General features: G+C 34.7%; 1 protein-coding gene across 3 annotated transcripts in view; it reads left to right on the forward strand.

Annotated features, from left to right (window-relative positions):
• CLC-E (chloride channel E) overlaps positions 1-7,059 on the forward strand; it is a 55,208-nt gene extending 48,149 nt beyond the window's left edge. The window contains exon 6 of one of the 3 annotated variants that reach the window (XM_088206344.1): positions 5,832-7,059. In XM_088206344.1, the coding sequence (XP_088062470.1) occupies positions 5,832-5,946 (115 nt within the window). In that variant the 3' untranslated portion in view covers positions 5,947-7,059. Of the gene's footprint in view, position 1 lies in introns of all 3 variants that reach the window. The other 2 variants (XM_088206347.1, XM_088206345.1) reach the window with 2 other exon arrangements.
• The last annotated feature ends 19,122 nt before the right edge of the window (positions 7,060-26,181 follow it).

A 26,181-nucleotide genomic window follows, 5' to 3' on the forward strand; every position in this document is an offset into this window, starting at 1 on the left:
GAACTTGAGCTCGGGGAAGACGATTACCAATGGTAGAATGGATTCTAGTCTATATCTCTTACAAGCTGATAGAACTCCTAGTGGACAAACTTACCATGCAGTATGTACAAACTCTGAATCTGTAAGCCATTTGAACTGTGAAAGTTTCATCATGTTATGGCATTATCGCTTAGAATATCCAAATTTCTTGTATCTGAAAAAGTTATTTTCAAATTTGTTTCGGAATAAAAATCCAATTTCATTCCAGTGGGAGGTGTGTCAATTTTCTAAATACATTCGAAACTCATATCCAAATTTGATTTACAAACCTTCAAAACCATTTTCGTTAATTTATAGTGATGTATGGGGTCCCTCACAGGTTACGAATATCACCGGAACAAAATAGTTTGTATTCTTTATTGATGATCACACCATAATTATTTGAATTTTTCTCATGAAAGAAAAAGCTGAAGTTGGACCAATTTTTCGATAATTCAACATTATGATAAAAACCAATTTCATACTAATATACAAGTGTTGAAATCTGATAATAGATGTGATTATTTTGAAACCATATTGAGAAAATACCTTTTTGATCAGGGTATTATTCACTAAATCTCTTGTGTGAACACCCCACAACAAAATGGTGTCGCCGAGAGAAAAAATAGATATATTCTTGAAGTCACCCGATCAATCATGTTCGCTACCCATGTCCGAAAATATTTTTGAGGAGAGGTAGTACTCACAACCACATACTTAATAAACCCAATGCCCTCCCGTATACTCAATTTTCAATCACCCCATGACAATTTACTACAATTCTTTCCCCACTTCCGTGTTCTAAATATCCTTCCTATTCGAGTTTTTGGCTGTTCGGCGTATGTCCACGTTCATACTCACTTCAGAGGAAAACTTGACCTAAAATTCCTAAAATGTGTCTTTGTTGGATACTCACCCAATTAGAAAGAATAGAAATGTTTTTGTCCAGAAATTCGTCGCTTCTATAACACTATGAATGTTACATTTTTTGAAAATCAACCTTTTTATCCCATTAGTGATATTCAGGGGGAGCAGTTTACTCAGAAATATCAATTGTGGGATATGAATACATCTCCTCTCATGTCCCCTAACATATCACCTTCTTCTGTTGTTCTTGAGTTCCCTACTCCTGAGTTGCCTGAATCTATGAGTGAAACCAGTAACAAAGGGTCTGAGGCTGAACCTGTATTACTTGCAATCAATAAAAAGTTACGTGTCTACGCTAGAAGGAATAAAACTCCAGTTGGTAAAGTGCTTGAATGAATCACGCACTGTCATGAATCTATTGTTGTACCAAGTAGTGAGGACACAACAGGTAATGATTTTACTATAATTTTTGATACTATTGCAATATCTGATCATGACACTGAGTTACCTATTGCTATGTAGAAAGGTATTCGGTCTTGCACTAAACACCTTATACAGGATTATGTCTCATTTGGCAATTTATCATCAAAGTATCATGCATTTGTGAGCAAATTAGACAACAGTTCGATCGAGCCAAAACTGTTCATGAGGCACTCACATTGCCAGAATGGAGAGATACTATTCAAGAAGAAATCAGAGCTCTAGAAAAGAATGAGACTTGGAAATTGACAGACTTGCTTCTAAAAAAGTGTAAAGTAGGATGCAAGTGGATCTTTACTACAAAATACAATCCAGATGGGATTGTGAATCGATACAAGACTCGCCTAGTGGCTAAAGGCTTCACTCAACCTATGGGATAGATTATTATGAGACATTTGCCTCTGTAGCTAAGCACAACACTATTCGGGTATTACTTTCACTTGTTTCTGATTTTGATTGGCCTCTCTATCAGCTTGATGTGAAAAACGCATTTCTCAATGGCGACTTAGAAGAAGTCTACATGGAAGTGCCATTGGGTCTTGAGATGTAATATGACTCAACAAGATAAGTAAACTCAAAAAGTCACTTTATGAATTAAAACAATTTCGAAGAGTTTGGTTTGATAGATTCACCAAGTCAGTGAAACATGTGGGCTACAAGCAGTGCCAGTCTGATCACACCCTGTTTGTCAAGCATTGTGCTTCTAGTAAGAAAGCTGTCCTAATTGTGAATGTGGATGACATCATTTTAATAGGAGATCACATAGAGGAGATTCAGAAATTCAAAGCCTTTCTTGCTACAGAATTTGAGATCAAAGATCTTGAAATACTCAGGTATTTTCTTGGAATGGAATTTGCTTGATTTAAAAAAGGAATATCTGTATCACAGCGAAAATATGTCATTGACCTCTTGAGAGAAACAGGGATGCTTGAGTGTAAACCAGCAGAAACATTTATGGAGCCAACTACCAAAGTTGGGCTCAAACTAGAAGGTAAACCTGTAGATATAGAAAGGTATTAAAGACTTGTGGGCAAACTCATCTATTTTGCACACATTAGATCTGACATCAGTTTTGCAGTAAGTACTGTAAGTCAATTTATGAATCAACTCACCGACGATCACATGAATGCAGTATACAGAATCTTGAGATACCTTAAAAAGACTCCAGGGCAGGGATTACTCTTCCAGAAAACCATGAACAGGGATATTGAAGTTTACACAAATGTAGATTGGGCAGGGTCTGTGATTGACAGGAGATCCACTTCTGGTTATTGTACCTATGTTTGGGGGAATTTAGTTACTTGGCGCAGTAAGAAACAATATGTTGTCTCACAAAGTAGTGCAGAAGCTGAATTTCGATCTCTTACTCATGGAATATGTGAAGGTGTTTGGTTGAAAAGGATTTTGATGGAATTAAAAGTTTTGGTTACTACTCCTATAAAAGTATGGTGCGATAACAAATTAACAATCAATATGGCTAAAAATCCTGTACACCATGATCGAATTAAGCATGTGGAAATAGATAGGCACTTCATCAGAGAAAAGATTGAAAATCATTCCATTACTCTGTTACATATTCCTACTGGACAACAAACAACATATATTCTCACTAAGGCAGTACCATAGGGATCTTTTAATGAATTAATATCCAATCTAGGTTTACTCAACATTTATGGAATCTAGATTAAGGGGAAGTGTAAAAATATTGTAAAACCAATCTCTTCCTATCTTTTTACCATTTTACTATTTCTTCTATTTTTCTCCTTTTTTGTCTTTTTGTGCAGGTGTCGAGTATGGCAGTCGGGGATGCCCTTTGCCATTTTACGTTTATTCCTTCTGTTGAGGAAAGTTATTATTTTTGTTTTATTCTCCTCCATATGCCTATATAATGACAACCCGATGAATGAAAGAAAAAAGAGGAAATTTTGAGAATTTTCCCATTCTGAAAAACTTCATGATTAAGCCAAATGAGAAAGACTGACTTTAAACAGACAACTCAAGAAAAGGTAATCCACCTCCCAATTGTTTATATCTGGGTTGTGGTAACAACCCATAAACCTACCTCAAGGAAGTTGACATTGACCTCATCTACTTTTCCCTGGCATGATCTAACAATCTTTGGAATTTGTTGTCTTAAAGAAGAATTCTTTTACTGAACATCCTCTCAAAATTTCAAATCCTTCCCACCACTTCTAATCCATTTCCAAAGTCTTGTAACCATGTGTTCTCTGGTCTTCCAGCATCTAGCCAACCCAAACTCGGCTCCAAGCATCATAGGAGTTCTTAGGCTAAGTCCTTTGCCAAATGGTTGCATAACAGCATTCATGAGGCTAAGTTAAAACATATTTGCTCATGCAAATCACCTTCAAGGAAGCGACAATTAATAGTCTCCAACTTCTTAGCTATGCTAGCTAGTTAAGGGACAAAGAAAGTAAAGCAGATGAGGTGGCAAAGCAGAATAGTGTCTAGGAGGCTAGAAAAATTAAAGAAAAGAAAAGATAAATCTAATTTTGATGATTTGACAACAAACACAATCACAAGGTTGTTGCAACCACATTCACAGGGTTATTTAGATAGTTGATTCAATAAGAAAATTCGTCTTTAAGTTTTATTCATATGCAGTCTTCTCCAAATGATGAACAATGGCCCACCATTTTTCTTAGTTCCAATCCCGATGGAGGAGTAATTTATAACAAAGTTTGTGTTACTGATTTCTAAGCATAGTGTGTCTTCCCCTAGGAAAAACACTTGCTATTCATTGTTGTTATTAGGGGCATTCTGAAAATGTGCAAGTCAAAATATGACTTTAAATTAAGTTCTGAATTAGTGGATGCTGCAAAAAAGAGTGGTTATGCCATACACAAAAAAGAAGACTCATAGAAAGGCAGAAATATATAAAGATTTTGCACATTTTCATTAATGCATGAACATAGTCTATATAAACATATAGTTCATCATTCAAAAGACCTATTCATAAAAGTTTTCCTTTAAATTTATTCATTATGTTTTTCTTTATCTTATTTATTTTATTTTCTATTTTATAACTTATTGCTACTGATACTTGTACTCGATTGAAAAAAATATATTTTCTAATGTAGCGGATGTTCCATACGAATAATGTATCATTTTTAAGTGATAAAAAAAATTATAAAAAGACCAGTCAAGATATTTCTAATTATTATTCTAACTTAGATTTAAAAATATTACATATCCATCTTATTGAATCCTTAGATTTTCGAAATAGTGTAGAGAAAAGCGCTTCAAATGATTGTTATTTGACTCCAACCTATTTTAAAAAGTTAAGGCATTTCGAGTTGTTTGTTGATACAAACAAACTCGGGGAAAACCATATGCATGCATGTATAGAGTGTCTACATAACCTAATATAATACTAGGAAAACAATAACAAAATAAGACCACTAGATAAATTAGAAAAAAGAACTTAATAATTGCTAAAATATAATACTTTATATTAATAATCATATATTGGTAAAACTACTAAATCGTTCTATATCACTCTCCCTCTTTGATACAAGTCGACAATAGTTTTGGATAATAGTAATCAGGTAGGCGTTGATTCATCAGAATAATTCGCCTTTTACTTATCCGTATAGTGCTTGAATTCAAATGGCTTTTCCATTTTATAATAAATTGACAGAAACCTCCATCAATAGATTTAATACATCCATCAAGAAAAATATCTGCAATAGTGTCTATAGGCCACAATATCGGTGGTGGAACATTGAAAACCTTAGTATCTCCAAAAGCACTAACAAGGGTTGGTAAGTAATTAAAAACAGGAAATAGGTAGTAGAAAATGCTGAAAAGAAACTGAAATTTTTTTGTTGCTATTTTCCTTTTTAGCTGCTTTTTTATAACAAAAAATGGTTAAATAAGGACTTAATATGAATTAATCTAATGATCCATATCACAATTATATGGTTAGTTTAAAAAGTAGGAGATTCTACATATTCTATTAAAGAGATCTATTATACATATTATTATTAGTATCTTTAGGTTTATTTAGAGAGATTTTAAGTTATTAAAACTTCCTATTTAGTTAGATTTTTTTATAGAAGCTCTTGATTTCCTCTTTAATTGTTTTTATGTTTTTCTTACTAATTGTTACTAATGCCTAAAGGTATAAGCTGCCAATCAAAAAAGAAGATAATGATGAATTAAGAATAACCAGTCTAATTGATGTGATGATTAAGTCCACTCAATATAGATCCAGGAAATATCAGAATCCAGCTATATTTTACAAAGAGAGCAGTTTGAAAGAACCAGGAAACATAACCAAAATTAAGAAAATTTATCAATGAAAGGATTTAGTACACATTTATGCACCGACGGTTATGGTGTTATAAATAGAAGCAATAATAGAGAATTTTCAAGTATGTTCTCTTGAAAATTTGTGGAGAAATTAGAGGTCAGTTTGTTATCCAGAATTAATGGGTTATTGGCAGGAGTTGTGCGTGTTATCCAGAATTCATGGGTGTTATTGACAGGAGTTGTGGGTTTTGGTGGTTCCAGCTGAGGCTTGGAACTTGGGTCATTCCTCCTCTCTTTTTGGTTCAATAAACAACAGAAACAAAGTTGAAGCTGATTGAAAACAAAAAGGATGCTGGTCTAAGATGATAGATCTGTAGGAAGTTGTATTTTGAGCTTACAAACTCTAAGCAGAAAGGTTTTCTCTAGTTATTCACTTTATCAGGTGTTGAGTTTTGAATCAAATCTTCACATCTGTGACATCTATACTTTTTGTTTAAATTAATTAATCTATGAAGTGGAAGAGACTGGGACAACAGCTGAAATTCAAGGTCCATTTGTTTTTATGACTGGGGGGGGGGGGGGGCATACTAATAAATCTGAAATGAGAATAAAGATCCAAAAGTTTACTGAAGTTGATCTTGGCCTTTGTGCAATCTAAAAGCTAAAAAGCTCTTTGGTCCTTTGACTTTGAAATTTATATAACGCTGTTATTTGTTTTGCTTCAACTATGTTCTAAAACTGAACTATCTGGAGAAGTGTTGGTCTTTTCTTCAACAATTGAAAGGCTCAAATAACCATTATAATAAGAAGAGAAAATATCATTACGGACATTAGATGCACTATTGTGTTTGAATATCAGGGGGAAGGATCAGGTTGAACAGACTGTAACGTTTACATTACCTGATAGTCTATTGGTTTCTCTTCTACAATCATTTTCTCCTTCACATTTGCTAATATTTTCCCCTTTTTCTTCTTAACTTCCTTAATTATGGTGGGAGTAGAGCTCTAGCAGCCAGAGAATCCCTCTTGTAATATCCACACTTGAAAGGCATGATCGTAAGTCATGGCTTCAAGATGATTTTGACGAGTTACATTTGAGTGCTTGGAATCCTTCCATCTTTGCAGACAGACCCGTTTAGTTGTTTCCTCTGTTCGCTGTCTTGCCTGACGTTATCGGTTCGGGAAGAAATTCCTGGAGAATTTGACCTGAAAACTAAATGTATACCATATATATACACACAATCTTCTTGCTGCAAAATGGAGTTAAAGGAGGTAGAAGTTGAAAATTGGTCCCAGGAATCTCAGATTTAACCATGTGAATATTTTGATTAATCTCAACCATTGCAATATTTTTGGGTGGATCCATTGTACGTTTTTTTTTAAATAATATGGTATGGGTACACAGTTAACATTTTAACTGAATTATATTTTTCGCTTCTTAAGGTTTGAGATGTGCATCACTTGGACATTTTTTCAGTTTATTCAGGTTAACTTTTTAACTAATTTTTGTTTCTAAATATAAATTGGTATAAACAACTTATTACAATAATTGATGTAGTCAACCAATTATAAAGGTACACACTAAAAAATAGTGATTCACAAAATACGAAAAATATAAATGTAATATATTATTCTAACGTTAATAATATTCAATTAGAAAAAAAAAAGATATAAAAGCTCAATTAAAATATTCTTAAACTATAAACATACTGTGACACATATAATAGGATATACGTGCAGTTTCAAAATACGCATTGAAAACACTAATCTTAATATAATAATACTTGAATAATAGCATTAGAAATACTTCTCCATTCTTGTATATAAATAACATGCCTTCTATTATGATCATAAAGACCATAATCATTTCTATATTTGGCCAAGGGAATGGCCGCAATTACAATTTATTAACAATTAATCGTTGGGATAGATTTACATATATTTCTTAACTTTATTTAAATGTAAATGAAATATTATTAACACTTTCTAAAATTATTAAATTTTTTTAATTTATTAGACAGAGTGTTTCCGCTAAGATCAATATTGATGAAAATAGAAGAAGCTATTGCCCGGGTATACAAAATAATATCTTGTTTAAAGAGGGAAAAAGATCTTCCTCAAGAATTAAATGACCATCATCATGATTTCCGTCCAAAAAAACAGCATCTTCTTTGTAAAGTATTTAAATCAATAAGCACAGATTTTTTGTCATCTGACTTCTAATATATGTAATTTAAATAACTAGTATTGCTGGACTTAAATTTAAGTAACAGAGAAAAAAACTTAGAAATTTTTGGATACAATACAACTCATCAGACATCAAATTTCACTATGATGCAACATTTAAAACCTAACAAACCTAATCTGAAACATTTGTATTTTCTGTTTAAATTACTTATTGAATTATCAAATGGAAAATTCAGAATAATTTTTAAGCACGTTTTTATAATGAACTTGCACGCCATTGAAAAAATGGGTAAAAAATCCTGGAGAATGTAACCTGAAAACTAAGGTATACTATAAAATCTACTTGTGGCAAAAGTCAATATAATAGTACTATTAGAATTAAACGCATGCAATGTGACACCGTTTACCAGTTTGTCAGGTTAAAAATTTAAGTGTCGCAAATATTTGTCAAACCACATTTACATATAAGGGATTAACTCACCAAAATAAAGTTCACATTTGGAATCATCAAGCAAACTTTTAAAGCCACTAAACAATTGTTACAAGCTGCTTTTGATGCTATTCAATCTAAATTTAGAATGACACAAATTAATACATTTGTAAAACGAATATTATTTTAAAATTGATTTCTCTTTAACTCCTTACGCGGAATAATATCCATAGAAAATTTGTTACTAGCTTAAATATTCACTTTTTCTAAGCCTGACGACAAAATATTATTCCATAATATCTAATAAGACACTCAATATTTTGCATGTTAATTTGTTGATGAGATTAAAATAATACTATTAGACCTATTAATCATTAAGTAATAAAGTGAAGAATAAGATATTGTTTATAGGAGTATTTATTAAAATATGCAATTAACATGAATATACTATTTATATATTTTGATAGATTGAAAATTGTATTTGTCATGCACTAAAATTAAATTAGGACTCAAAGGATAAAAAATATTAAAATAAGACAATGTGCTACTCTTAAGGGGAAATTCCAATGAAAACACAATGTTAGGAATTTGATTCCACCTACACCTAGGTTGTTGAGAACTTCAAAAGACTTAGTTCAATCACTATGATTCATGAGATGGTACAATTTTTCATTGTTCAATTATCAATGTTCTAGATCAATTAGCTACCTCAATTTACCTCAACTTCAAATATCTATTTTTCATATCTATTCTAGCTTAACTCATTGAGATGTATAAGGTTTTACTAAATTTTTTTAAAATAGATTTTCCTACTCAATTATGATTTAAATTGAACACAATAAATTTCTTAAGATCCCTATTTGGTTACTCTTATTTCATTCATGCATGTATATATTTTGCTTAATTGTTTTTTATATTCAAGAATCAATTCATTGTTTAAAAGTATCACCTTATATAGATTATCTATTTGACACATCAATATGATCTATTCACAATTAAAAATAAATAAATAATATTAAGAATAATATGATACACTTTTCATAAAAATGATAAAAAGAACTTCATTCAAATAAAGAAAACTCAATGCTAAGGTTTTTGGCTTCTTATATCCTTACAAAAATAAATTACTTCGGAATCGAAGTAAATAAACCAAACAAGATTCTAAAGAACATGACCATATTCATTATAATTAAAGAGAATTGAGGAAGAACTTAGCTCTTAGTGAATCCTTGAGCTATAAGTCACTTTCCCCATGTCTTGACATTTGTCTTCTTTTAATTGTAGTTTTCTTGTTTGTTGTCTTCCATTTCTGTATCTTTATGTCTTTTATTCCTTAATTTGTGTTTCCTCTCTTGTTTCTCTCATTAAGCGTAAGAAAAATATTTCTTCTGTAAAAGATATTTCCTCATCTTGCCTCTAAAAGACTCTTAAAAGTTCTATTTATAAACTTCATTTGGACTTTTCCACCAAATGAAAGAGATAGTGGGAGTGATTCTACTATCCTAGATGGTAGAAACTTGGCTACAAATGATAATCCACCAGAAAATGGGGATTAGTCCTAAAGATTCGAGCTTGGAACATGAGGTTAGTCCTCAAGTTTCAGATTCCACACCAACAAGGGACAGTAGGAGTATTGCATAAAATTAGGAACATCCATAATACTCTTTGTAAAATGACACAACTCTTTGTGATTTTATAAGAGAAAAATCTTTTGTAAAAAGATATGACTCTTGATGAGCATATAAGGGAAAAAAAAAATTAATTCTATTTAATAAAGAAGAAGATAACAATAAAAAAAATGATATACTACCATTCTCTTTCTCATGTTGAGTTAAACCATAAACAGACTTAGGTTTTGGGGTGTGAAGATTACCCGAAACTCTAGTAGCATCTGGGACAAAATAGACATAGTTAAGAGTGTCAACAATTAAGGATCGTTCTCCATAGACAGAAAAGCATGCATATTTTTCTATTGCTTCCGCACTAAGGTCCATATTAATTTACAAAGTCTTAAAATAGAGACAGTTAAGAGCATCAACAATTAAGAATCGTTCTCCATAGATAGAAAAGCGTGCATATTTTTCTATTGCTTTCGCACTAAGGTCCATATTAATTTACAGAGTCTTATTGCTTGCATCTAACCTTGTATAATTATACCTCAATTTGGATCAAACTCATTGATTTTTTTTTTTTATAATAAATCCAAATAACATGTTCTTTTTAACACATGTATATATGTTTTTTTATTAAGAACCAGTAACTCCCAAATTTTTTTTCTTGTGTGTGGAACACTAAAATGGCTTAGTTAGTGAAACCTAAAAACTCCAAATACCTCGATAAGGGGAGTCCACCCGAACGAAGTAACGCGTGATGATATGCACGGCCTTCGTGGTTCTGCGTGCGCATAGTCACAAAGAACCACTTCCTCTGATTTGCCTCTGGACGATTTACGCGTTCACAGTGGCTGTGATCGCCGATAATACCTTGTTTTGCTGTGAGTGGTAGAATAAAAAGAAAAATGGGGGAAAAGCTAAAAAGAAAAAAAAACAGAGAGAGACGTTGCACCTGTATGCATGAAAAAAAGGAAAAGAGGATAATGCATTGTGTGTGCGTGAAAAAAAAAGGATACGGTGTATGTGTGTGAAAGAAAAAAAAGGGAGAGATAGAAAAAAGGATGAAGATATATATATATATATATATATATATATCTTCATACATATATATATACATATATATCCATGTCAAGCAAGGCATGATGATGTCACCTATTTTGTTTCTTACTTAAGAAAGAAATTAGATGTTGAGAATGTGATTTGAACCCTTGATCTTTCATACCAAAGACCTTAATTTAGCACTTTAATAACACTTGGCTAGCTCAACACATACACGTATGTTTTTGTTTTTTTAACATATTTCTTGGTTGGCAATATGGATATTTTAATAGTATTCCATGTATGCATGTTATTTTATTTATTTGGATAGCATGTTAGTAGTTTGTTATGCTGTTTTATCATTACTATACTAATGTATATTAATTAGTTTATGTATATTAGTTAGTTATGCATCTTTTGTTAAGTAGATGTAACTATATATATGTGATATTTTTTTATGCTAATTAGTTTGGCACAATTAAATAGTTATATGGATATGTTCTATTTAATTTTTACTTATAATAATTAAATTATAATATTTTTAATTTGTGTCATATATGATGATTTTGAGCCTAACAAAGTTTTTGAACATGTGATATAAATAATAAAATTTTAATAATTTAATTATAAAAAATCATGTTTAATGTCTTTTTTTTTATATACTTATAGAAATAATAACTAAGAACATGATTATTGATCTGTCTACTAACGAGAAGTTGGATGTAACACCCCGCCTATCACTATGTTAAAATAATTTGAAAACTCTATCATTCAGGCCTTTGGTCGCCTAAAATTTAAATTAATTTCTCTATTCTTGAGATCCGTAATTTTAATCTAATTTTATTTTTGATATTTTATTTATTTCATTAATTTTATTATTATTTTATTTTAAATTATTTTATTTTATTTCAAAAGAAAAATTTTTTAAAAAATCAAAAAACGGCAAAACGGGAGAAAACCTACTTGAGGGAAAAATCCCGCGAGAAAAAGGTTGCATGCGCGGGTGCTGGGCATTGTGCGTGCGTATAATGGTCATGGGGTGTGTGTACAGTGCACACAACCCATCTGCACGCCAGTGCGCACGTCCCCTCCACGCGCATGGTACGGGGTCAGAACCTAGGCTCACGTCATGTCGCACGCAAACGGGCTGTCCGCGTGTCACTTCGTGCACGGATTGACGCCGCACATTGTGCGCGCGTCGTCTGAATAGTAGGCTTGCATGGACAAGCCCTGTGCACCTAGGGCCTACGCACGCGGCGCCTAGTGCGCCTAGGCCCAGCGCGTGAGGCAGCAGGCCTATGCGCCTGCAGGTTAGTTTGCAGCTCACCGGCCGGGCTCTATCACCTCGGGTAGTGCTCCACCGCTGCCTTGGGCAGCGCGTCACAGTCGCCAATGGAGGAAAATTTCCTCCCTCGTTTTCATGCCAAGAATCTTTTCTCCTCTCTCTTAACCGGATTTCACCACTTGGCGCGAATCCAATGATTCTTAAATTCTATAAATTGCCCTCCCCCTTCCCTTCCTATCCACACTTCCATTTCTTCCATTTTTCAAAGGTTTAGAGAGAGAGAGATAGTAAATTAGTGAGAGAAGAAGAGAAAGAAAAGAAAAATGGTGAAAGATGAAATATCGAGGTTTCGGTAAAAAATTTAGTATTACTTTCGTCGTCTTAAGGAATACTTTTTTATAAGTAAATTTAATATGATAATTATTTTGCCTGTTTTACATGTATCTGTATTCAAATGAGTTAAATTGTTATGATTGTCAAGCATGCTATATGATTTATTGATACTTGATGAATTAACATGTAATAAATATAATATATAGTCCATGATAATAAAAGTAAAATAAAAGAAAAAGAAAAAGAGAAAAGTGGAATGAAGCTTGTATGGTTCGAAGGGTATCTGTATTGACATGTATATTGTATCAAGTATCTCGTTAGGCTTTTTATCTCTGAGGGATATCTGTTCCCCTTGCTTTTCGGGATATTTATTTTTTCCTCCCCTATCTGGTCTGAAAAGACGTAAGAGGACCACTTCCAGTAGATTATGGCGTGCCCTCTGACGAGAGTAGTTTTGCACTATCTATAGGGGTCACTCGTGGCTAAGTAATGTCATGACTATAAACTATATGTTAGGACCACTATGGTTGGTAAGGCTATGTTCATAAATCTACGTTTGGCCAGCCGAAAGTGGGCCTGAGTAAATTGCACTGTATCTGATATGATCATTTCACTTAGGCAATTGAAAATCTGTATCTGTATCTGCCCTAAGAGATGGAAGTTTGTAATGACTTCGCGAAGCATGACATGAAAAATTTGTGCATTTCATGATTTATTTGATTTTCTCTTTTATTTGGCATGATATATGTATAATGATTTTATGTGATAGCGTACTATTTTGATATTCAAATAAATGTTTATCCTAATGATGAGTTAGGTAAATAAAGAAGCTTAATAGTAAGAAAAATAATAAACTTTTGAAATTTTACGATGTTAATTTAATACTATTTTTCTTACTGAGTATATGGAACTCACTCTTGCCATCCCCTCCCAAATGAGGAAGAAAATGAAGAACTATAAGCAGACGTACCCTTGGAAGTCTATGAGGATCCTGTGAATCCATAAGTTTGAGTGCATGTCTGTTTCCATACTCTAATGAATTTCAGTATCCTAGTGAAAGAAGTGGCTCTTATATTTTGTATTTTGTAACCTCTTCTGGCCTCAATGAAGTATGTATTTGGAACAATATATATATCTGTAAGGAATTTGTTAAGGTTTGATTATGCTGCATAAATATTATCATGCACTCGTTATTCTGAATTTGTTTCTGACACCCATTTACCTTAATTGGCACTTGAGATGTCACAAGTCGTATTAGAGTAGAATATTGTGGAACAAATCCCTTACACTGAGGCCTACGATAGATAAACAGTTTAGAATACCTAGGAAAGATAAATGTCCTCCTTTCAAAGGTTAAACCTCCAACTCGTGTCTTCCTTTCTTTTGTAGGAATGATGTGGGGAAGACCATTTGTTGAACATACTGAACGACTTGAAACCCTGAATCATTCGAATAGGGTTTAATTTGCGTAATTTTTTGGAGCTGTTCAAGGATTAACTATAGCCGTAGGACAAAACCAGGCCAACCCTTGTCCACCCCCTACTCCTGCGTTTTGAAACCCAGATTAGTCTATCTCCCATAATATAGTAGAATTTAAGAAACTTAACCACCCACACTTTAAAGGTGGTCCTAATCCTTTGGTAACCGAAGCCTAAATCCTATAAATAGAAAAGCTCTTCTCTGTACTAGTCCTGACTGAAGAACAAAAAGTCCCTCTTATAGCCTTTATGTTAAACGGTGAAGTCGAACACTGGTGGCGACTTAAGAAAGAAATCTTGCCTACCCCTACTACCTGAGAAGTTTTCATGGATCCTTTCTTTGATAACTTATTCCCTGCTTATGTTCGAGAAAATAAAGAGGAGCAATTTTAGGACCTCTGCCAAAAAAGATTGTCTGTAGCCCAATATGCAGCTCGATTGATTCAACTGTCTAGGTTTGCCCTTTTAATGGCCACGCTTGAAATTTGAAAAGATAACGGCTAAGCACTAACGCTTTGCTCGGGTTCGAGCCCAACAATATCCCCAACAGCTTAGAAAGAGATTGCCTGACCCAGTAAGTAACCCCTCAGACAAACGAACCAAATTGCCATTCCTCCTACCTTGCCCTAACCTACAGCCCCACCTATCCGAACTAACTAACCTTGTCAACATTGTGGTCACTCGCATGGGGACCTACCATGTTGGCATATTAATCATTTCTGCTATCAGTGCGAAATCACCTAGCACCTTATAAAAGACTGTCCTCAGCAACCGAAAGATGTAGCTCGACCCATAGCACAAGGTCGAATGTACCATTTAGATGAAATTGAAGTCCTTTCTGCTCCTGTTCTCATCCAGGGTATGTTTTCTATTCATAATATTCTTGCCAAGGCTTTGATTGGTACTGGTGCAATTCATTCTTTTATTTCTTGTGTATTTGCTGGTAACCTAGAATTGAGACCAGAAGCTTTAGGAAAAACATTAGTAGTAGAAACTCCCTCTAAGGGACTACTAGAGGCTCATTGCGTATATAAGGACTGTAGGATAAAAACTTCAGGGATAAAAGTATGTGTAAACTTGATACTATTAGATTTTGTAGGATTTGATGTAATATTAGGAATAGATTTGTTGAAAAAGTATAGAGTTATAATAGATTGTGAAAGTAAAATTATAACTATACGATCCCTAGAAAAGAAATAAAAGTTGTTATAATTTTTTTACAATTGAATGAATAGGAATATGGACATTGACCTTGCTGTGTGTTATATACCCATTATTTACAATTTTATTGATTTCTTTCACATCGAACTCCCTAGTCTACCTCCCCCACGTGAGGTAGAGTTCCTGATTGAATTATTGTCTAGAACCCAACCGATCTTTAAGCTCGCGTACTGCATGAGTCGTAATGAGCTAATAGAGCTAGAACATCAGCTTTCTGATCTTATCACCCAGAAATCGTTCGTCCTAGCCATTCTCCTTGGGGAACTCCGGTGTTGTTCGTAAAGAAAAAGTATGGTACCATCCGACTCTGCGTGGACTATAAGAAACTCAATCGAGTGACCATTAAAATCAAGTACCCCTTACCCCCGATCGATGATCTCTGTGATCAACTATAAGGAGTCACGATCTTCTATAAGATCGATCTCAGAGTCGAGTACCATCAGTTGAGAATGAAGAAAGAAAATATTCCAAAAACTGTGTTTCGATGTAGATACAGATTGTACGAGTTCAGGGTGATGTCGTTTGGATTGACCAATGCCCTAGAAGCTTTCATGGACCTAATGAACCAAGTTTTCTGAAACACACTGGATCGATACGTCATCATCTTTATTGATGACATTCTGGTGTATTCTAAAAGCCATGGGGAACATATTATGCATTTGGTTGAAGTACTGGAAACCCTCCGCCAAAACCAACTGTATGCGAAACTAAGAGAGTGTTTTTTTTTTGTTGGATCAAGTTTCTTTTCTCGGTCATGTAATCTCAAGTGAAGGAGTTTCTGTAGACCTGTCTAAGGTGGAATCAGTGACTAGCTTGAGTCTGCCCACCAATATGGCCGAGGTATATAGTTTTCTTTGCTCGATAGGCTACTATCGACGATTCATTGACGAATTCGCCAAGATTGCTGGCCCTATAACTCGATTCACCAAAAAGGGTGTACCCTTCGTTTGGAATTATGCATGCAGTAAAAGCTTTATGGAGCTGAAGCTCCATCTCAACTCTGCCCTTGTGTTGATCCTTCCGGACAATGAATGGAGATTCTAAGTTTACTATGATACATCTCATATTGGTTTGAGGTGTGTCTTGATGCAGCATGGTAGAGTAGTCATCTTTAGATCCCGATAGCTCAAAGTCCATGAGCAGACTTACCCCACTCATGACCTGGAGCTGACAATCATTATCTTTACCCTAAAGTTATGACGACATTACCTGTATAGTTAGACTTTCAAAATCTACACTGACCATAAGAGTCTCAAATATATCTTTTCGCAACAGAAGTTAAACATGAGGAAAATACATTGGATGGATCTTCTGAAGGATTATGATTGTCAAATCATTTATCACCCCAGAAGAGGGAATGTAGTCGCCGATACTCTAAGTTGATGAGAGCCTGCTGTACTAGTCCAAACCATGGCATCAAGCTGGAAGATGATGTGCACCATGCAATCACTTCGCCTTAGCTATTATGGCAAAGGCACCTATCTCATCCAGATCCGAGCCCTACCGGATCTCTTTATGAAGATCTAGAAAGCACAGGCTACAGACTTGGAACTCATCAAGAGGCTGGGTAAGTTTATTTTGAATGAATCTCCTGATTTCAGGATCTTTGATGACAGATTGTTCAGATTCTGAAATCGAATTTAGGTCCCCGATGTAGTACGCACAAATGTACTTAAGACTACCCATGCTTCCAGGTTGTCCATCCATCCCAGAAGTACCAAGATGTACTGGAACTTGAAGCAATAATATTGGTGGCCAGGAATGAAGAATGATATAGTTGATTACGTCTTCTGATACCTTACCTATCAACGGATAAAGGCAGAAGTCAGAGACCCGGTGGATTTCTACAGGGTCTTCTAATTTTCGAATAGAAATGGGAGCATGTAACTATGAATTTTGTCACTGGATTGCCCAAGACTTGTTCTGGTCAAAATGCCTTCTAGGTCATTGTAGATAGGCTAACCAAGACTGCCCACTTCCTGCCTATTCAAACCACGGACTTCACTAGTAAGTTAGCACGCCTATATGTGGATGAGATTGTTCGACTCTATGGAGTTCCCTCGTCAATTGTATTTGACCGCGACCCCCCGTTCACCTCTCACTTTTGGGACAGTTTTCAAGAACCGTTGGGGTCTGGGTTGTACTTCAACACCGTTTATCATCTCCAAATAGATGGTCAGTTTGAGCGTACGATCCAGAATTAGAAGACATGTTACGTGCTTATGTTCTCGACTTTGGAAATAATTGGTATGAGTATCTTTCTCTTGGTGAATTCACTTATAATAACAGTTACTATTCCAACATCGGTATAGCCCCGTATGAAGCTTTGTATGGAAGGTCTTGTCATTCCCCTATTTGCTGGAGTGAAGTCAGGAACCAGCACCACTTAGGACCAGATCTCATTCAGGAGACCATTGAGAAAGTCGCAATCATCTATAAGAATTTGGTAACTACCCAGAGCAGCCAAAAGAGCTACACCGATAATCGTAGGCGATCCTTGGAGTTTGTCGTAAGAGATCAAGTTTTTCTAAACGTCTATCCCTACAAAGGCAAGATGCGATTTGGAAAAAGAGTGAAGTTGAGCCCTCGATATATGGGACCTTTTTTGATCGTCGAGCGCATTGGACCCGTGGCTTACTGCCTCACTCTATCTCAGGAGTTCGTAAGTTTACATGATGTCTTTCATATCTCGATGCTCAAAAAGTACCACCTTGATCCTTCTCATGTTATTCCTCGTGATGAGGTACAGGTACAGGCCGATATGACCTATGAAGAGGTTCCTGTAAAAATTCTTGAGTGGACTGATAAGCCCTTAGGTAATAAAACGATTCCCATTGTGAAGGTATGTTGGCGGCATCACACCCTAAAAAAATCAACGTGGGAGTTGGAGGACAAAATGTAAAAGAAGTATCTAAACTTATTCAAGACAAATTTGGGGACTGAATGTTTTTAGGTGGGAGAGATGTAATACTCCGCCTATCACTATGCTAAAATAATTTGAAAACTCTACTCATTTGAGCATTTGACAGCCTTAAATTTAAATTAATTTACTCTGTTCCTGAGATTCGTAATTTTAATATATTTTTATTTTTTATATTTTATTTATTTCATTAATTTTATTATTATTTTATTTTAAATTATTTTATTTTATAACAAAAAATATAAAAAAAATTGAAAAACGGCGAAATAGAAACAAACATACTCGCGAAAAAAATCCCGCGAGAAAATGGTTGCCCGCGCGGGTGATGGGCATTGTGCGCACGCACATACATGCACAGTGACCGCGAGGCGTGTGCACAACGCAAACGACCCATCCGCATGCCAGCACGTACGGGACGTGCGTACAACGCGCACATCCCCTCCGCACACACACACACACGCACGGGACATGCGCGCAACGCGCATATCCTGTACGCATGCATGTCGTGGGGTCAGGACCAGCGCGCGTGTCCTGTCGCACATGGACGGACCACCCGTGCGTCACCTCACAGCCGGACTTGAGTCTCACATTGTGTGCGCATCGTCTGCGCAGCAGGCCTACGCGCGCGGGGCCTGTGCACATTACGCCTGTGCGTGCGACAGCTGGCCTGTGCGCAGGCAGGCTCTGCCACCTCAGGTAGTGCTTCATCGTTGCCTTGGGTGGCGCGCTGCTACCGCTAGTGGTTGAAAATTTTCTCCCTCATTTTTTGTGTCAAGAATCATTTTCTCATCTCTCTTCATCAGATTTTGCCTCTTGGTGCGAATCCATTAGTTTTGGAATTCTGTAAATTTCCCTCCCCCTTCCCTTCCTCTCTACACTTTCATTTCTTCTAATTTTTAAAGGTTTAGAGAGAGATAGAGAGATAGTAATTAGTGAGAGAAGAAGAAAAAAGAAAAAAAACAGTGAAGAAGAAAACATCAAGGTTTCGGTAAGAAATTTAATATTACTTTCGACATCTTAAATAATATTTTTAGATAAGTAAATTTAATATGATAGTTATTTTACCTATTTTGCGTGTCTCTGTATTCAAATGAGTCAAATTAATATGATTTTCAAGCATACTGTGTGATTTATTGAACCTTGATGAATTTACATGTAATAAATGTAATATGTAATCCATGATAATAAAAGTAAAATAAAAGAAAAAGAAAAAGAGAAAAGTGGAATGAAGCCTGTATTGTCCGAAGTGTATCTACAATGACATGTATATTGAATCAAGTGTCTTGTTAGGCTTTTTATCTTCAAGGGGTATCTGTTCCCGTTGTCTTTCAAGATATCTATTTCTCCCTCCTCTATCTGGTCTGAAAAGACGTAAGAGGACCTCTCCTAGTGGATGACGGCGTGCCCTCTGACGAGAGTGGTATCGCACAATCTGTAGGGTTCACTCGTGGCTAAGTAATGTCATGACTATAACTATCTGTTAGGAATACTATTGTTGGTACGACTGTGGTCATAAATCATATCATGGTTTGGCCAGCTGGAAGTGGGCTTGAGCAAATTGATGTATCTGTATCTGATCTGGTCATTCCACTTGGACAGTTGGAAATCTGTATCTGAATCTTTATCTGCCATCAGATATGGAAATTTGTAACAAATTTGTGAAACATGACACAAAAAATTTGTGTATTTCATGATTTATTTGATTTTCTCTATTATTTAGCATGATATATATATTTGATTTTCTGTAATAATGTATTATTTTGGTATTCAAATAAATATTTTTCCTAATGATGAGTTAGGTAAACGAGGAAGCTGAACTGTAAGAAAAATAATAAACTTTTAAAATCTTGCGATATTAATTTAATACTACTTTTTTTACTGAGCATATGAAACTCACTCTTTCCAACCCTCCTCCTAGATGAGAAAGAAAATAAGGAACCACAGACAGACCTGCCCTTGGAAGTTTATGAGGATCCCGTGGATCTACAAGTTTGAGTGCATGTCTATTTCCGCACTCTGATGAATTCCAGTAGCCTAGTGAAAGAAGTGGCCCTTATATTTTGTATTTTGTAGCCCCTTCTACCCTCAGTGATGTAAGTATTTGGAACAATAAATGTAAGGGATTTGTTAAGGTTTGATTCCACTGCATAAATATTATTATGCACTTGCTATTCTGAATCTGTATCTGACACCAATTTGCCTTAATTGGCATTTGGGATGTCACATTGGATGAGAGATATTTTAATATATGACATAGGAAGATTCAATATCTTCTTTATGAGTGCGAGGTTTTGGAAACACCTGCATCAATTAAAGCACGTGTGGTAGTATTATAAATAGAAAACATACCCTGAATGATAGTAGGTGTGGTGGGAACATCGGGATCATCTAGGTGGTAAACATATCCCTATACAACAAGTCTGACGAGGTCCTTGAGCCTCTGTGGGCAATCCTTACCAAATGTTGTGTACTCCCGCACTTGTAACAAGAGTGGTTCAGACATCGACAAGGCTGGTCACCATGGTAGCGACCACAATGTCGGCAAGGGGGAGATGTCCGAATAGGATCTTTGGTAGGAGGGGGCAAAACAGTAGGGGCTTGAACAACACAGGGTCTCTTGCTTGAGTGTCAGGGCCAAAGTAAGGAATTTCCTGGTCAAATAGCAATGATTCGAAGCACTTCTTTTTACACTATTTCGGAAACCCAAGGACTCAATCGTATGGATATGTAAAATACAGGATTTCCAATCCTAGCAGGAAAAGGAGGGAAACGGATACTCAATTTAAAGTGAGTAAACAGAATTCCATACTCGATCTCATAGATACATATAGAATTCTGTGGAAAGCCGTATTCGATGAAAGTCGTATGTACGGTTTGGAGGGAGATCTTTCATATCTTTCGAGATCCACCCTACAATATGGGGTCAAAAAGCCAAAATAAATGATTTTAGCCCTTATAAAAAGAAAACTGATTCTTGAACCCCTTTCACGCTCATGTCACGTCGAGGTACTGCAGAAGAAAAAACTACAAAATCCGATCCGATTTATCGTAATCGATTAGTTAACATGTTGGTTAACCGTATTCTGAAACACGGAAAAAAATCATTGGCTTATCAAATTATCTATCGAGCCTTGAAAAAGATTCAACAAAAGACAGAAACAAATCCACTATCTGTTTTAGCTTTCAAAGGAGTTGCTTCCAAGCGTAAAGATATTGGATCTCAAATTTAATATACCCATGGTTCGTATCACTAATATAATAAATACTAGAATCTCAACTGATATATATTATTTCGCTAACGATTAAAGGAAAGAATATAAACTAATGCTTAACTAAGAAAGTAATGAATTAAAACTAATTAACAATTGAGATATAATAACGGTTAAAATCTCAAAATCCACCCTAAGTTCAACTATAGATTTCCTTAATTCAATCTATAACAAGAAACTTTCACCCAGTTTCATTCAATCATCAAATACATAGATCATGCCAAGTATCTCTACTCACATTCAATCTATTGTGCTAACTTGATATTTTAATGAATAATTAATCTCTCAACTAAATCATTCATTACAAATCCAAGCATTAAGGCATAAGATAACATATAAGAATTGGGGGAAAAAAACTTTCATAGATTAAATAATGAAATAACAAAGTATCCCTTAAGGTTTTATCAAAGATCCTAACAAAAGAGTTTAGCTACTCATCCTAAAAAAAATGAAAGAATCAAATCTAAAAAAACATAAAATAACTCACAAAATGATTGAAGATAAACCCTATAGAAAAAGCTTTTGCTCTCTGTAGCCATTTTTCTTTTTTTCTTTCTTTTTTCTCCCACAAATTCCTAGATAACCCTCGAAATAAATAGTTCAAAACCTAATTAATTATAGAATCCAAATCTGGTCTGGCATGTCCCAAGATCGTGTCTTCCTCGGAATCATGTCAATTTCCAATTTGTAGACACGACACGACCATGTCTCCTAAGCACACAACATGTCTCTTTCACCAAAAGAAGAAGAAGCATTTTGCTAATAACACATGATAGTGCACTTTTGGCCATGTTTTAGCCTAGTATAAGACATGGTCGTGTTCTCAATCAAATGGTCGTGTTTTACTCCTCCTAATAAGCTAAAATGCTAAATTCTTAACACATGGTTGTGTGTTATGGCCATGGCTCCTATATCTTCATGTTTCAAACCCTTTTTCATTTAAATCTTGCTCTAATCCACTTCGATTTGCTTCCAAGTCCTAAAATCATTCCTAAAAAGTGCCGAGAATAATTCAACAGTATATGTGATAAAAATCAATCAAAATCAACTCAAATGAAGTAAGAAAATGTCTATAAAATTCAATTATATCAATTAATAAAAAAAATAAAAAATAAAAAACCCAAATACACATCACAAGGCAATAGGACTTACATTCAATTTGATTCAGCCATCACATCAGCAAAAGTTAAATCCTCATACAATTCCACAAAGCAATGGCAGATTACCTCACCCATAAAAGGTGTGTGAAAATCATTACTCTATTTTCAATTTCAAAATTGCATCTTCAATTCTATATAAACATCTGCATAAAGAAATTTAAATCATTTGTAGAATGTAATTAACATCAGTTAAAATAATTATGAATAATATTTCGTTTATTTCCGTTGGGATTGATCAGATCCATTACACTTTAAGTCCATATTTATTTCCTTGTATTATGAGTTTCTATTTCCTTAATTGTGCTTTTGTTCTGTGACGCATTTAAGTAGCTAATTATATTCTAGTTACTTAGTATATTAATTAATAAAAGAATCGCATATTCTTTATCTGTGTGCTTTATTTCTGAGCTTATAGAAACGAGATGCTCTTAGGACTATTTGCAAGTGTTTTTAAGACAAACATGCATGTCTTTATTTAAGAGAATTCAATTTTGAGTGCTTAACTATAGGGAAAAAGATCGAGTGTTGAGAGATTATGAGGTAAATAAGAGTGAAAGATGAGGAAAATAAATTTTTTAACTAACATTTTTTTGTGCAAGTACTTCACTATGTTTCAATCAATACTCCAATTTGGGGTAACGTTCTTGTAGTCCAAAGAGCTATAAACATGTGAGCCAAGAGCAAGAATGATGAATAACGAGAGAACATTTTCCATACTTGTTGACTAGTCAATGGCAAGGTATGCAGTATGATCATTGATTGAGGAAGTTGTACTAATGTGGCAAGTACTCTTCTCATGGAAAAGTTAGGGTTAACATGTATAAAACACCCTAATGCTTACTGATTGCACTAGTTGAATGAGTGTGATGAAGTCAAAGCCATGAAGCAAGCCATTGTACCCTTCTCCATCAACAAATACAAGGATGAGGTATGTTATGATGTTGTACCTATATATGTAAGTCATTTAATACTTGGAAGACTTTGAGTATTTGATAGACAGGAACAACATAACAGTTTAACTAATTGATAATCTTTGTGCATGGATGGTTTGAATCATGTTTTTACACCTCTATCACTAAAAGAGGTACATGAGAATGAATTGAAAGTCAAGAGAGCTTTTGATATATATTTAGGGACAAAAAAGAAAAAAAAAAGAAAGAAAAAAGACAAAAAGAAAAAGAATCACCCACTAGGAGAAAAAAAGGCTCAAAAGAAAAAAAAATATGGTCTACTGAGTGAAAAAGAGGCCTAAAAGAAAAATAAAAATGGTCCACTGAGAGAGAGAGAAAGGAAAAAAAAGAGTCTTTATGTGAGGGAAAAAGAGGTGAAACAAGTAATTTATGAGAGTAAAAATCTAAACGTACTGTGGTACAAGGAGACTTGTTTGAATTTATATATATATATATATCAAAAACCCAAAAATATCCCGATTACACATCACAAGGCAATTGGTCTCTGTTTCCATTTAAAACTAAAATAAAAGAATATTAACTGCCTCCTAGTATAACAAAAATCTTTGATTCGTCAAAAGAAGATCACATCATCTACCAAGTGTGTGCGAAAACTTTTGTTTCATTCTATTGTATAAACAAAGAAAGATTAACTCACATTCTGTAAGTGAAAACTGTTTGCTTCATGTTTAATTTTTTGTATTGCAACTACATTGTTTCAAGCACCATCATTCATTTTTTGAGTGCTTAATCCAAGCTTCTTCAAACAAAACCACCCTTAATCCTTTATCATACCATTGGGACTAAGCATGTAAATCCAACTAAATGGATCCAGTTAAGTTGATTCAATTTTAGATGTTCAACTTGACAAAAGAAGCTTTAGTTTGAGAGATTCTGAGAACTCGCTGAGCCATGATATGATATGTAAAAACTCCAATATCTATTTGATGAATGGAAGGAACTAGAGCGAAAGACATTAAGAGAAGAGATGGTCAGGTCATCTAATGATGTGACAAAAAACCTTTCAAGTCAAGAAGAGATTCATGCTCCTGTAGAAGTCAAACACCTTATCATAGAAGTTACAAAAAAAGGAAGCTAGCCACCAAGATTAGCCTTGTTTAGTTTCTTATTCTTCTTTTTCTAGTAATGATATCTTGCAGGACTCTGGAGAAAACATTCTACTTTAAAAAAGACAAAATTCGTGGATGAATCTTTTTGAAGAAGGGGGAGATGATATTTAAAATAGTTAGGCCAAAAAAAGTCCTGGAAGTCCAAGTCGAGTCCACCTTTGAAAGGGCTAAGACTCCTGGCCCAAGTAAGAGTCCAATAGTGGACCAAGCAAAAAATTCGTATAAGGAGGGACTTGAAACTCAATCTAAGGGTCCAAAAGAGAATAACTCAAAGCCCTTGCACATGGGACCAAGTAGCCAACTCAATAAGCATCCAAAGAAGCCCAAACCTTATGTCTAAGTTTGCGTCAAGAAGGGGGACAACTTTGGAGGCCCATAAGTTGCTAAAAGAAGGCTCAACTGGGTCTAGAGATCCAAGACAAAATAGAAGAATGGGTTTGAGGCCCATGAGAGAACCCGTGGGCTTGGAGAATCTCAAGAGAAGAATTAGGGCCAACTTTTTTCTCAATCCAAGAAGGCATCAAGCCCTCTCGACCGAGGGAGGCTGCGACCAAGGAAGGGCCAAAATATTTAGCTACATACACACATGCGGGGTAATCGCATATGTGGGAAGAATTACCTGCACACCTGCGGGATCTTTTCCTATATGAGAAGCAAGCTAGGCATGCAGGAAAGACTTGTCTACATGATGAAAAGTGCACATGTGTAGAAGCAGCAGATCACACACGTCATGCGCACAAGGAGCCACCAAAAACATCACAAGCCATGTGCATGCAGGTGAAGCATTTAAAATGGAGATAGAACTCGAGAATGACTCTTCTTTTTTCCTAATTCAACATGTAATTTTCCTGGTAAATTTTCTAAGGAAAACTCTTCATCAACTTCAAGTCTACATAGAGATTAAAACACATGGAATATATGAAGATAAAGAGAAGATTTATCTAGTATTATTTTATTAGTATTTTTATTAATACTTTAATGTTAGGTTTATCATTATGATTAATTAATTATTATCTTATGATTAAGATTAGGATAAATTATTATTTTATTAAAGTCTTTTAGTCCTAAGGATAGATACTTATTAGAGTTTCAATTAAATACAAGTGTTTGCAATTAAGTAGAATTTATTCTATGAAAGCTTGTAAAAGGGCCTCACCTTAGGCTGTAAAATAACAACTCATCAAATCATAACATTCAAAGCTTTTGCTTTCTTTCAAATTGGCTTGGCTAATTTTTGAGTGTTCTTCAAGTTTTTCAAATTAGGGAGCTTTCAGAAGCCTTGTTAAGTTAGGAAATCAAGATTGACTTATTGGATAAGCTGTGAGTATTTTCTTTTCCTTTTCAATTTTCCAATTATCTTAATTATTGTATTCTATGTTGGTGGGTGAAATTATCAAGTAAAGAGGGTGAATTAGGTGGTTAAGATCTTCTGATCATATGTGGTGTGAGGTTCCAGGAGTATTACGATCCTTCTAAGTCCTTCCAGCATCTTGCAATCTTCATTGTCATATCCGCCATCTCTTCTAGATC

Source organism: Carica papaya, chromosome 6 (genome assembly GCF_054855325.1).
Source record: "Carica papaya isolate Zhongbai chromosome 6, ASM5485532v1, whole genome shotgun sequence".
NCBI classification, from domain to species: Eukaryota; Viridiplantae; Streptophyta; class Magnoliopsida; order Brassicales; family Caricaceae; genus Carica; species Carica papaya.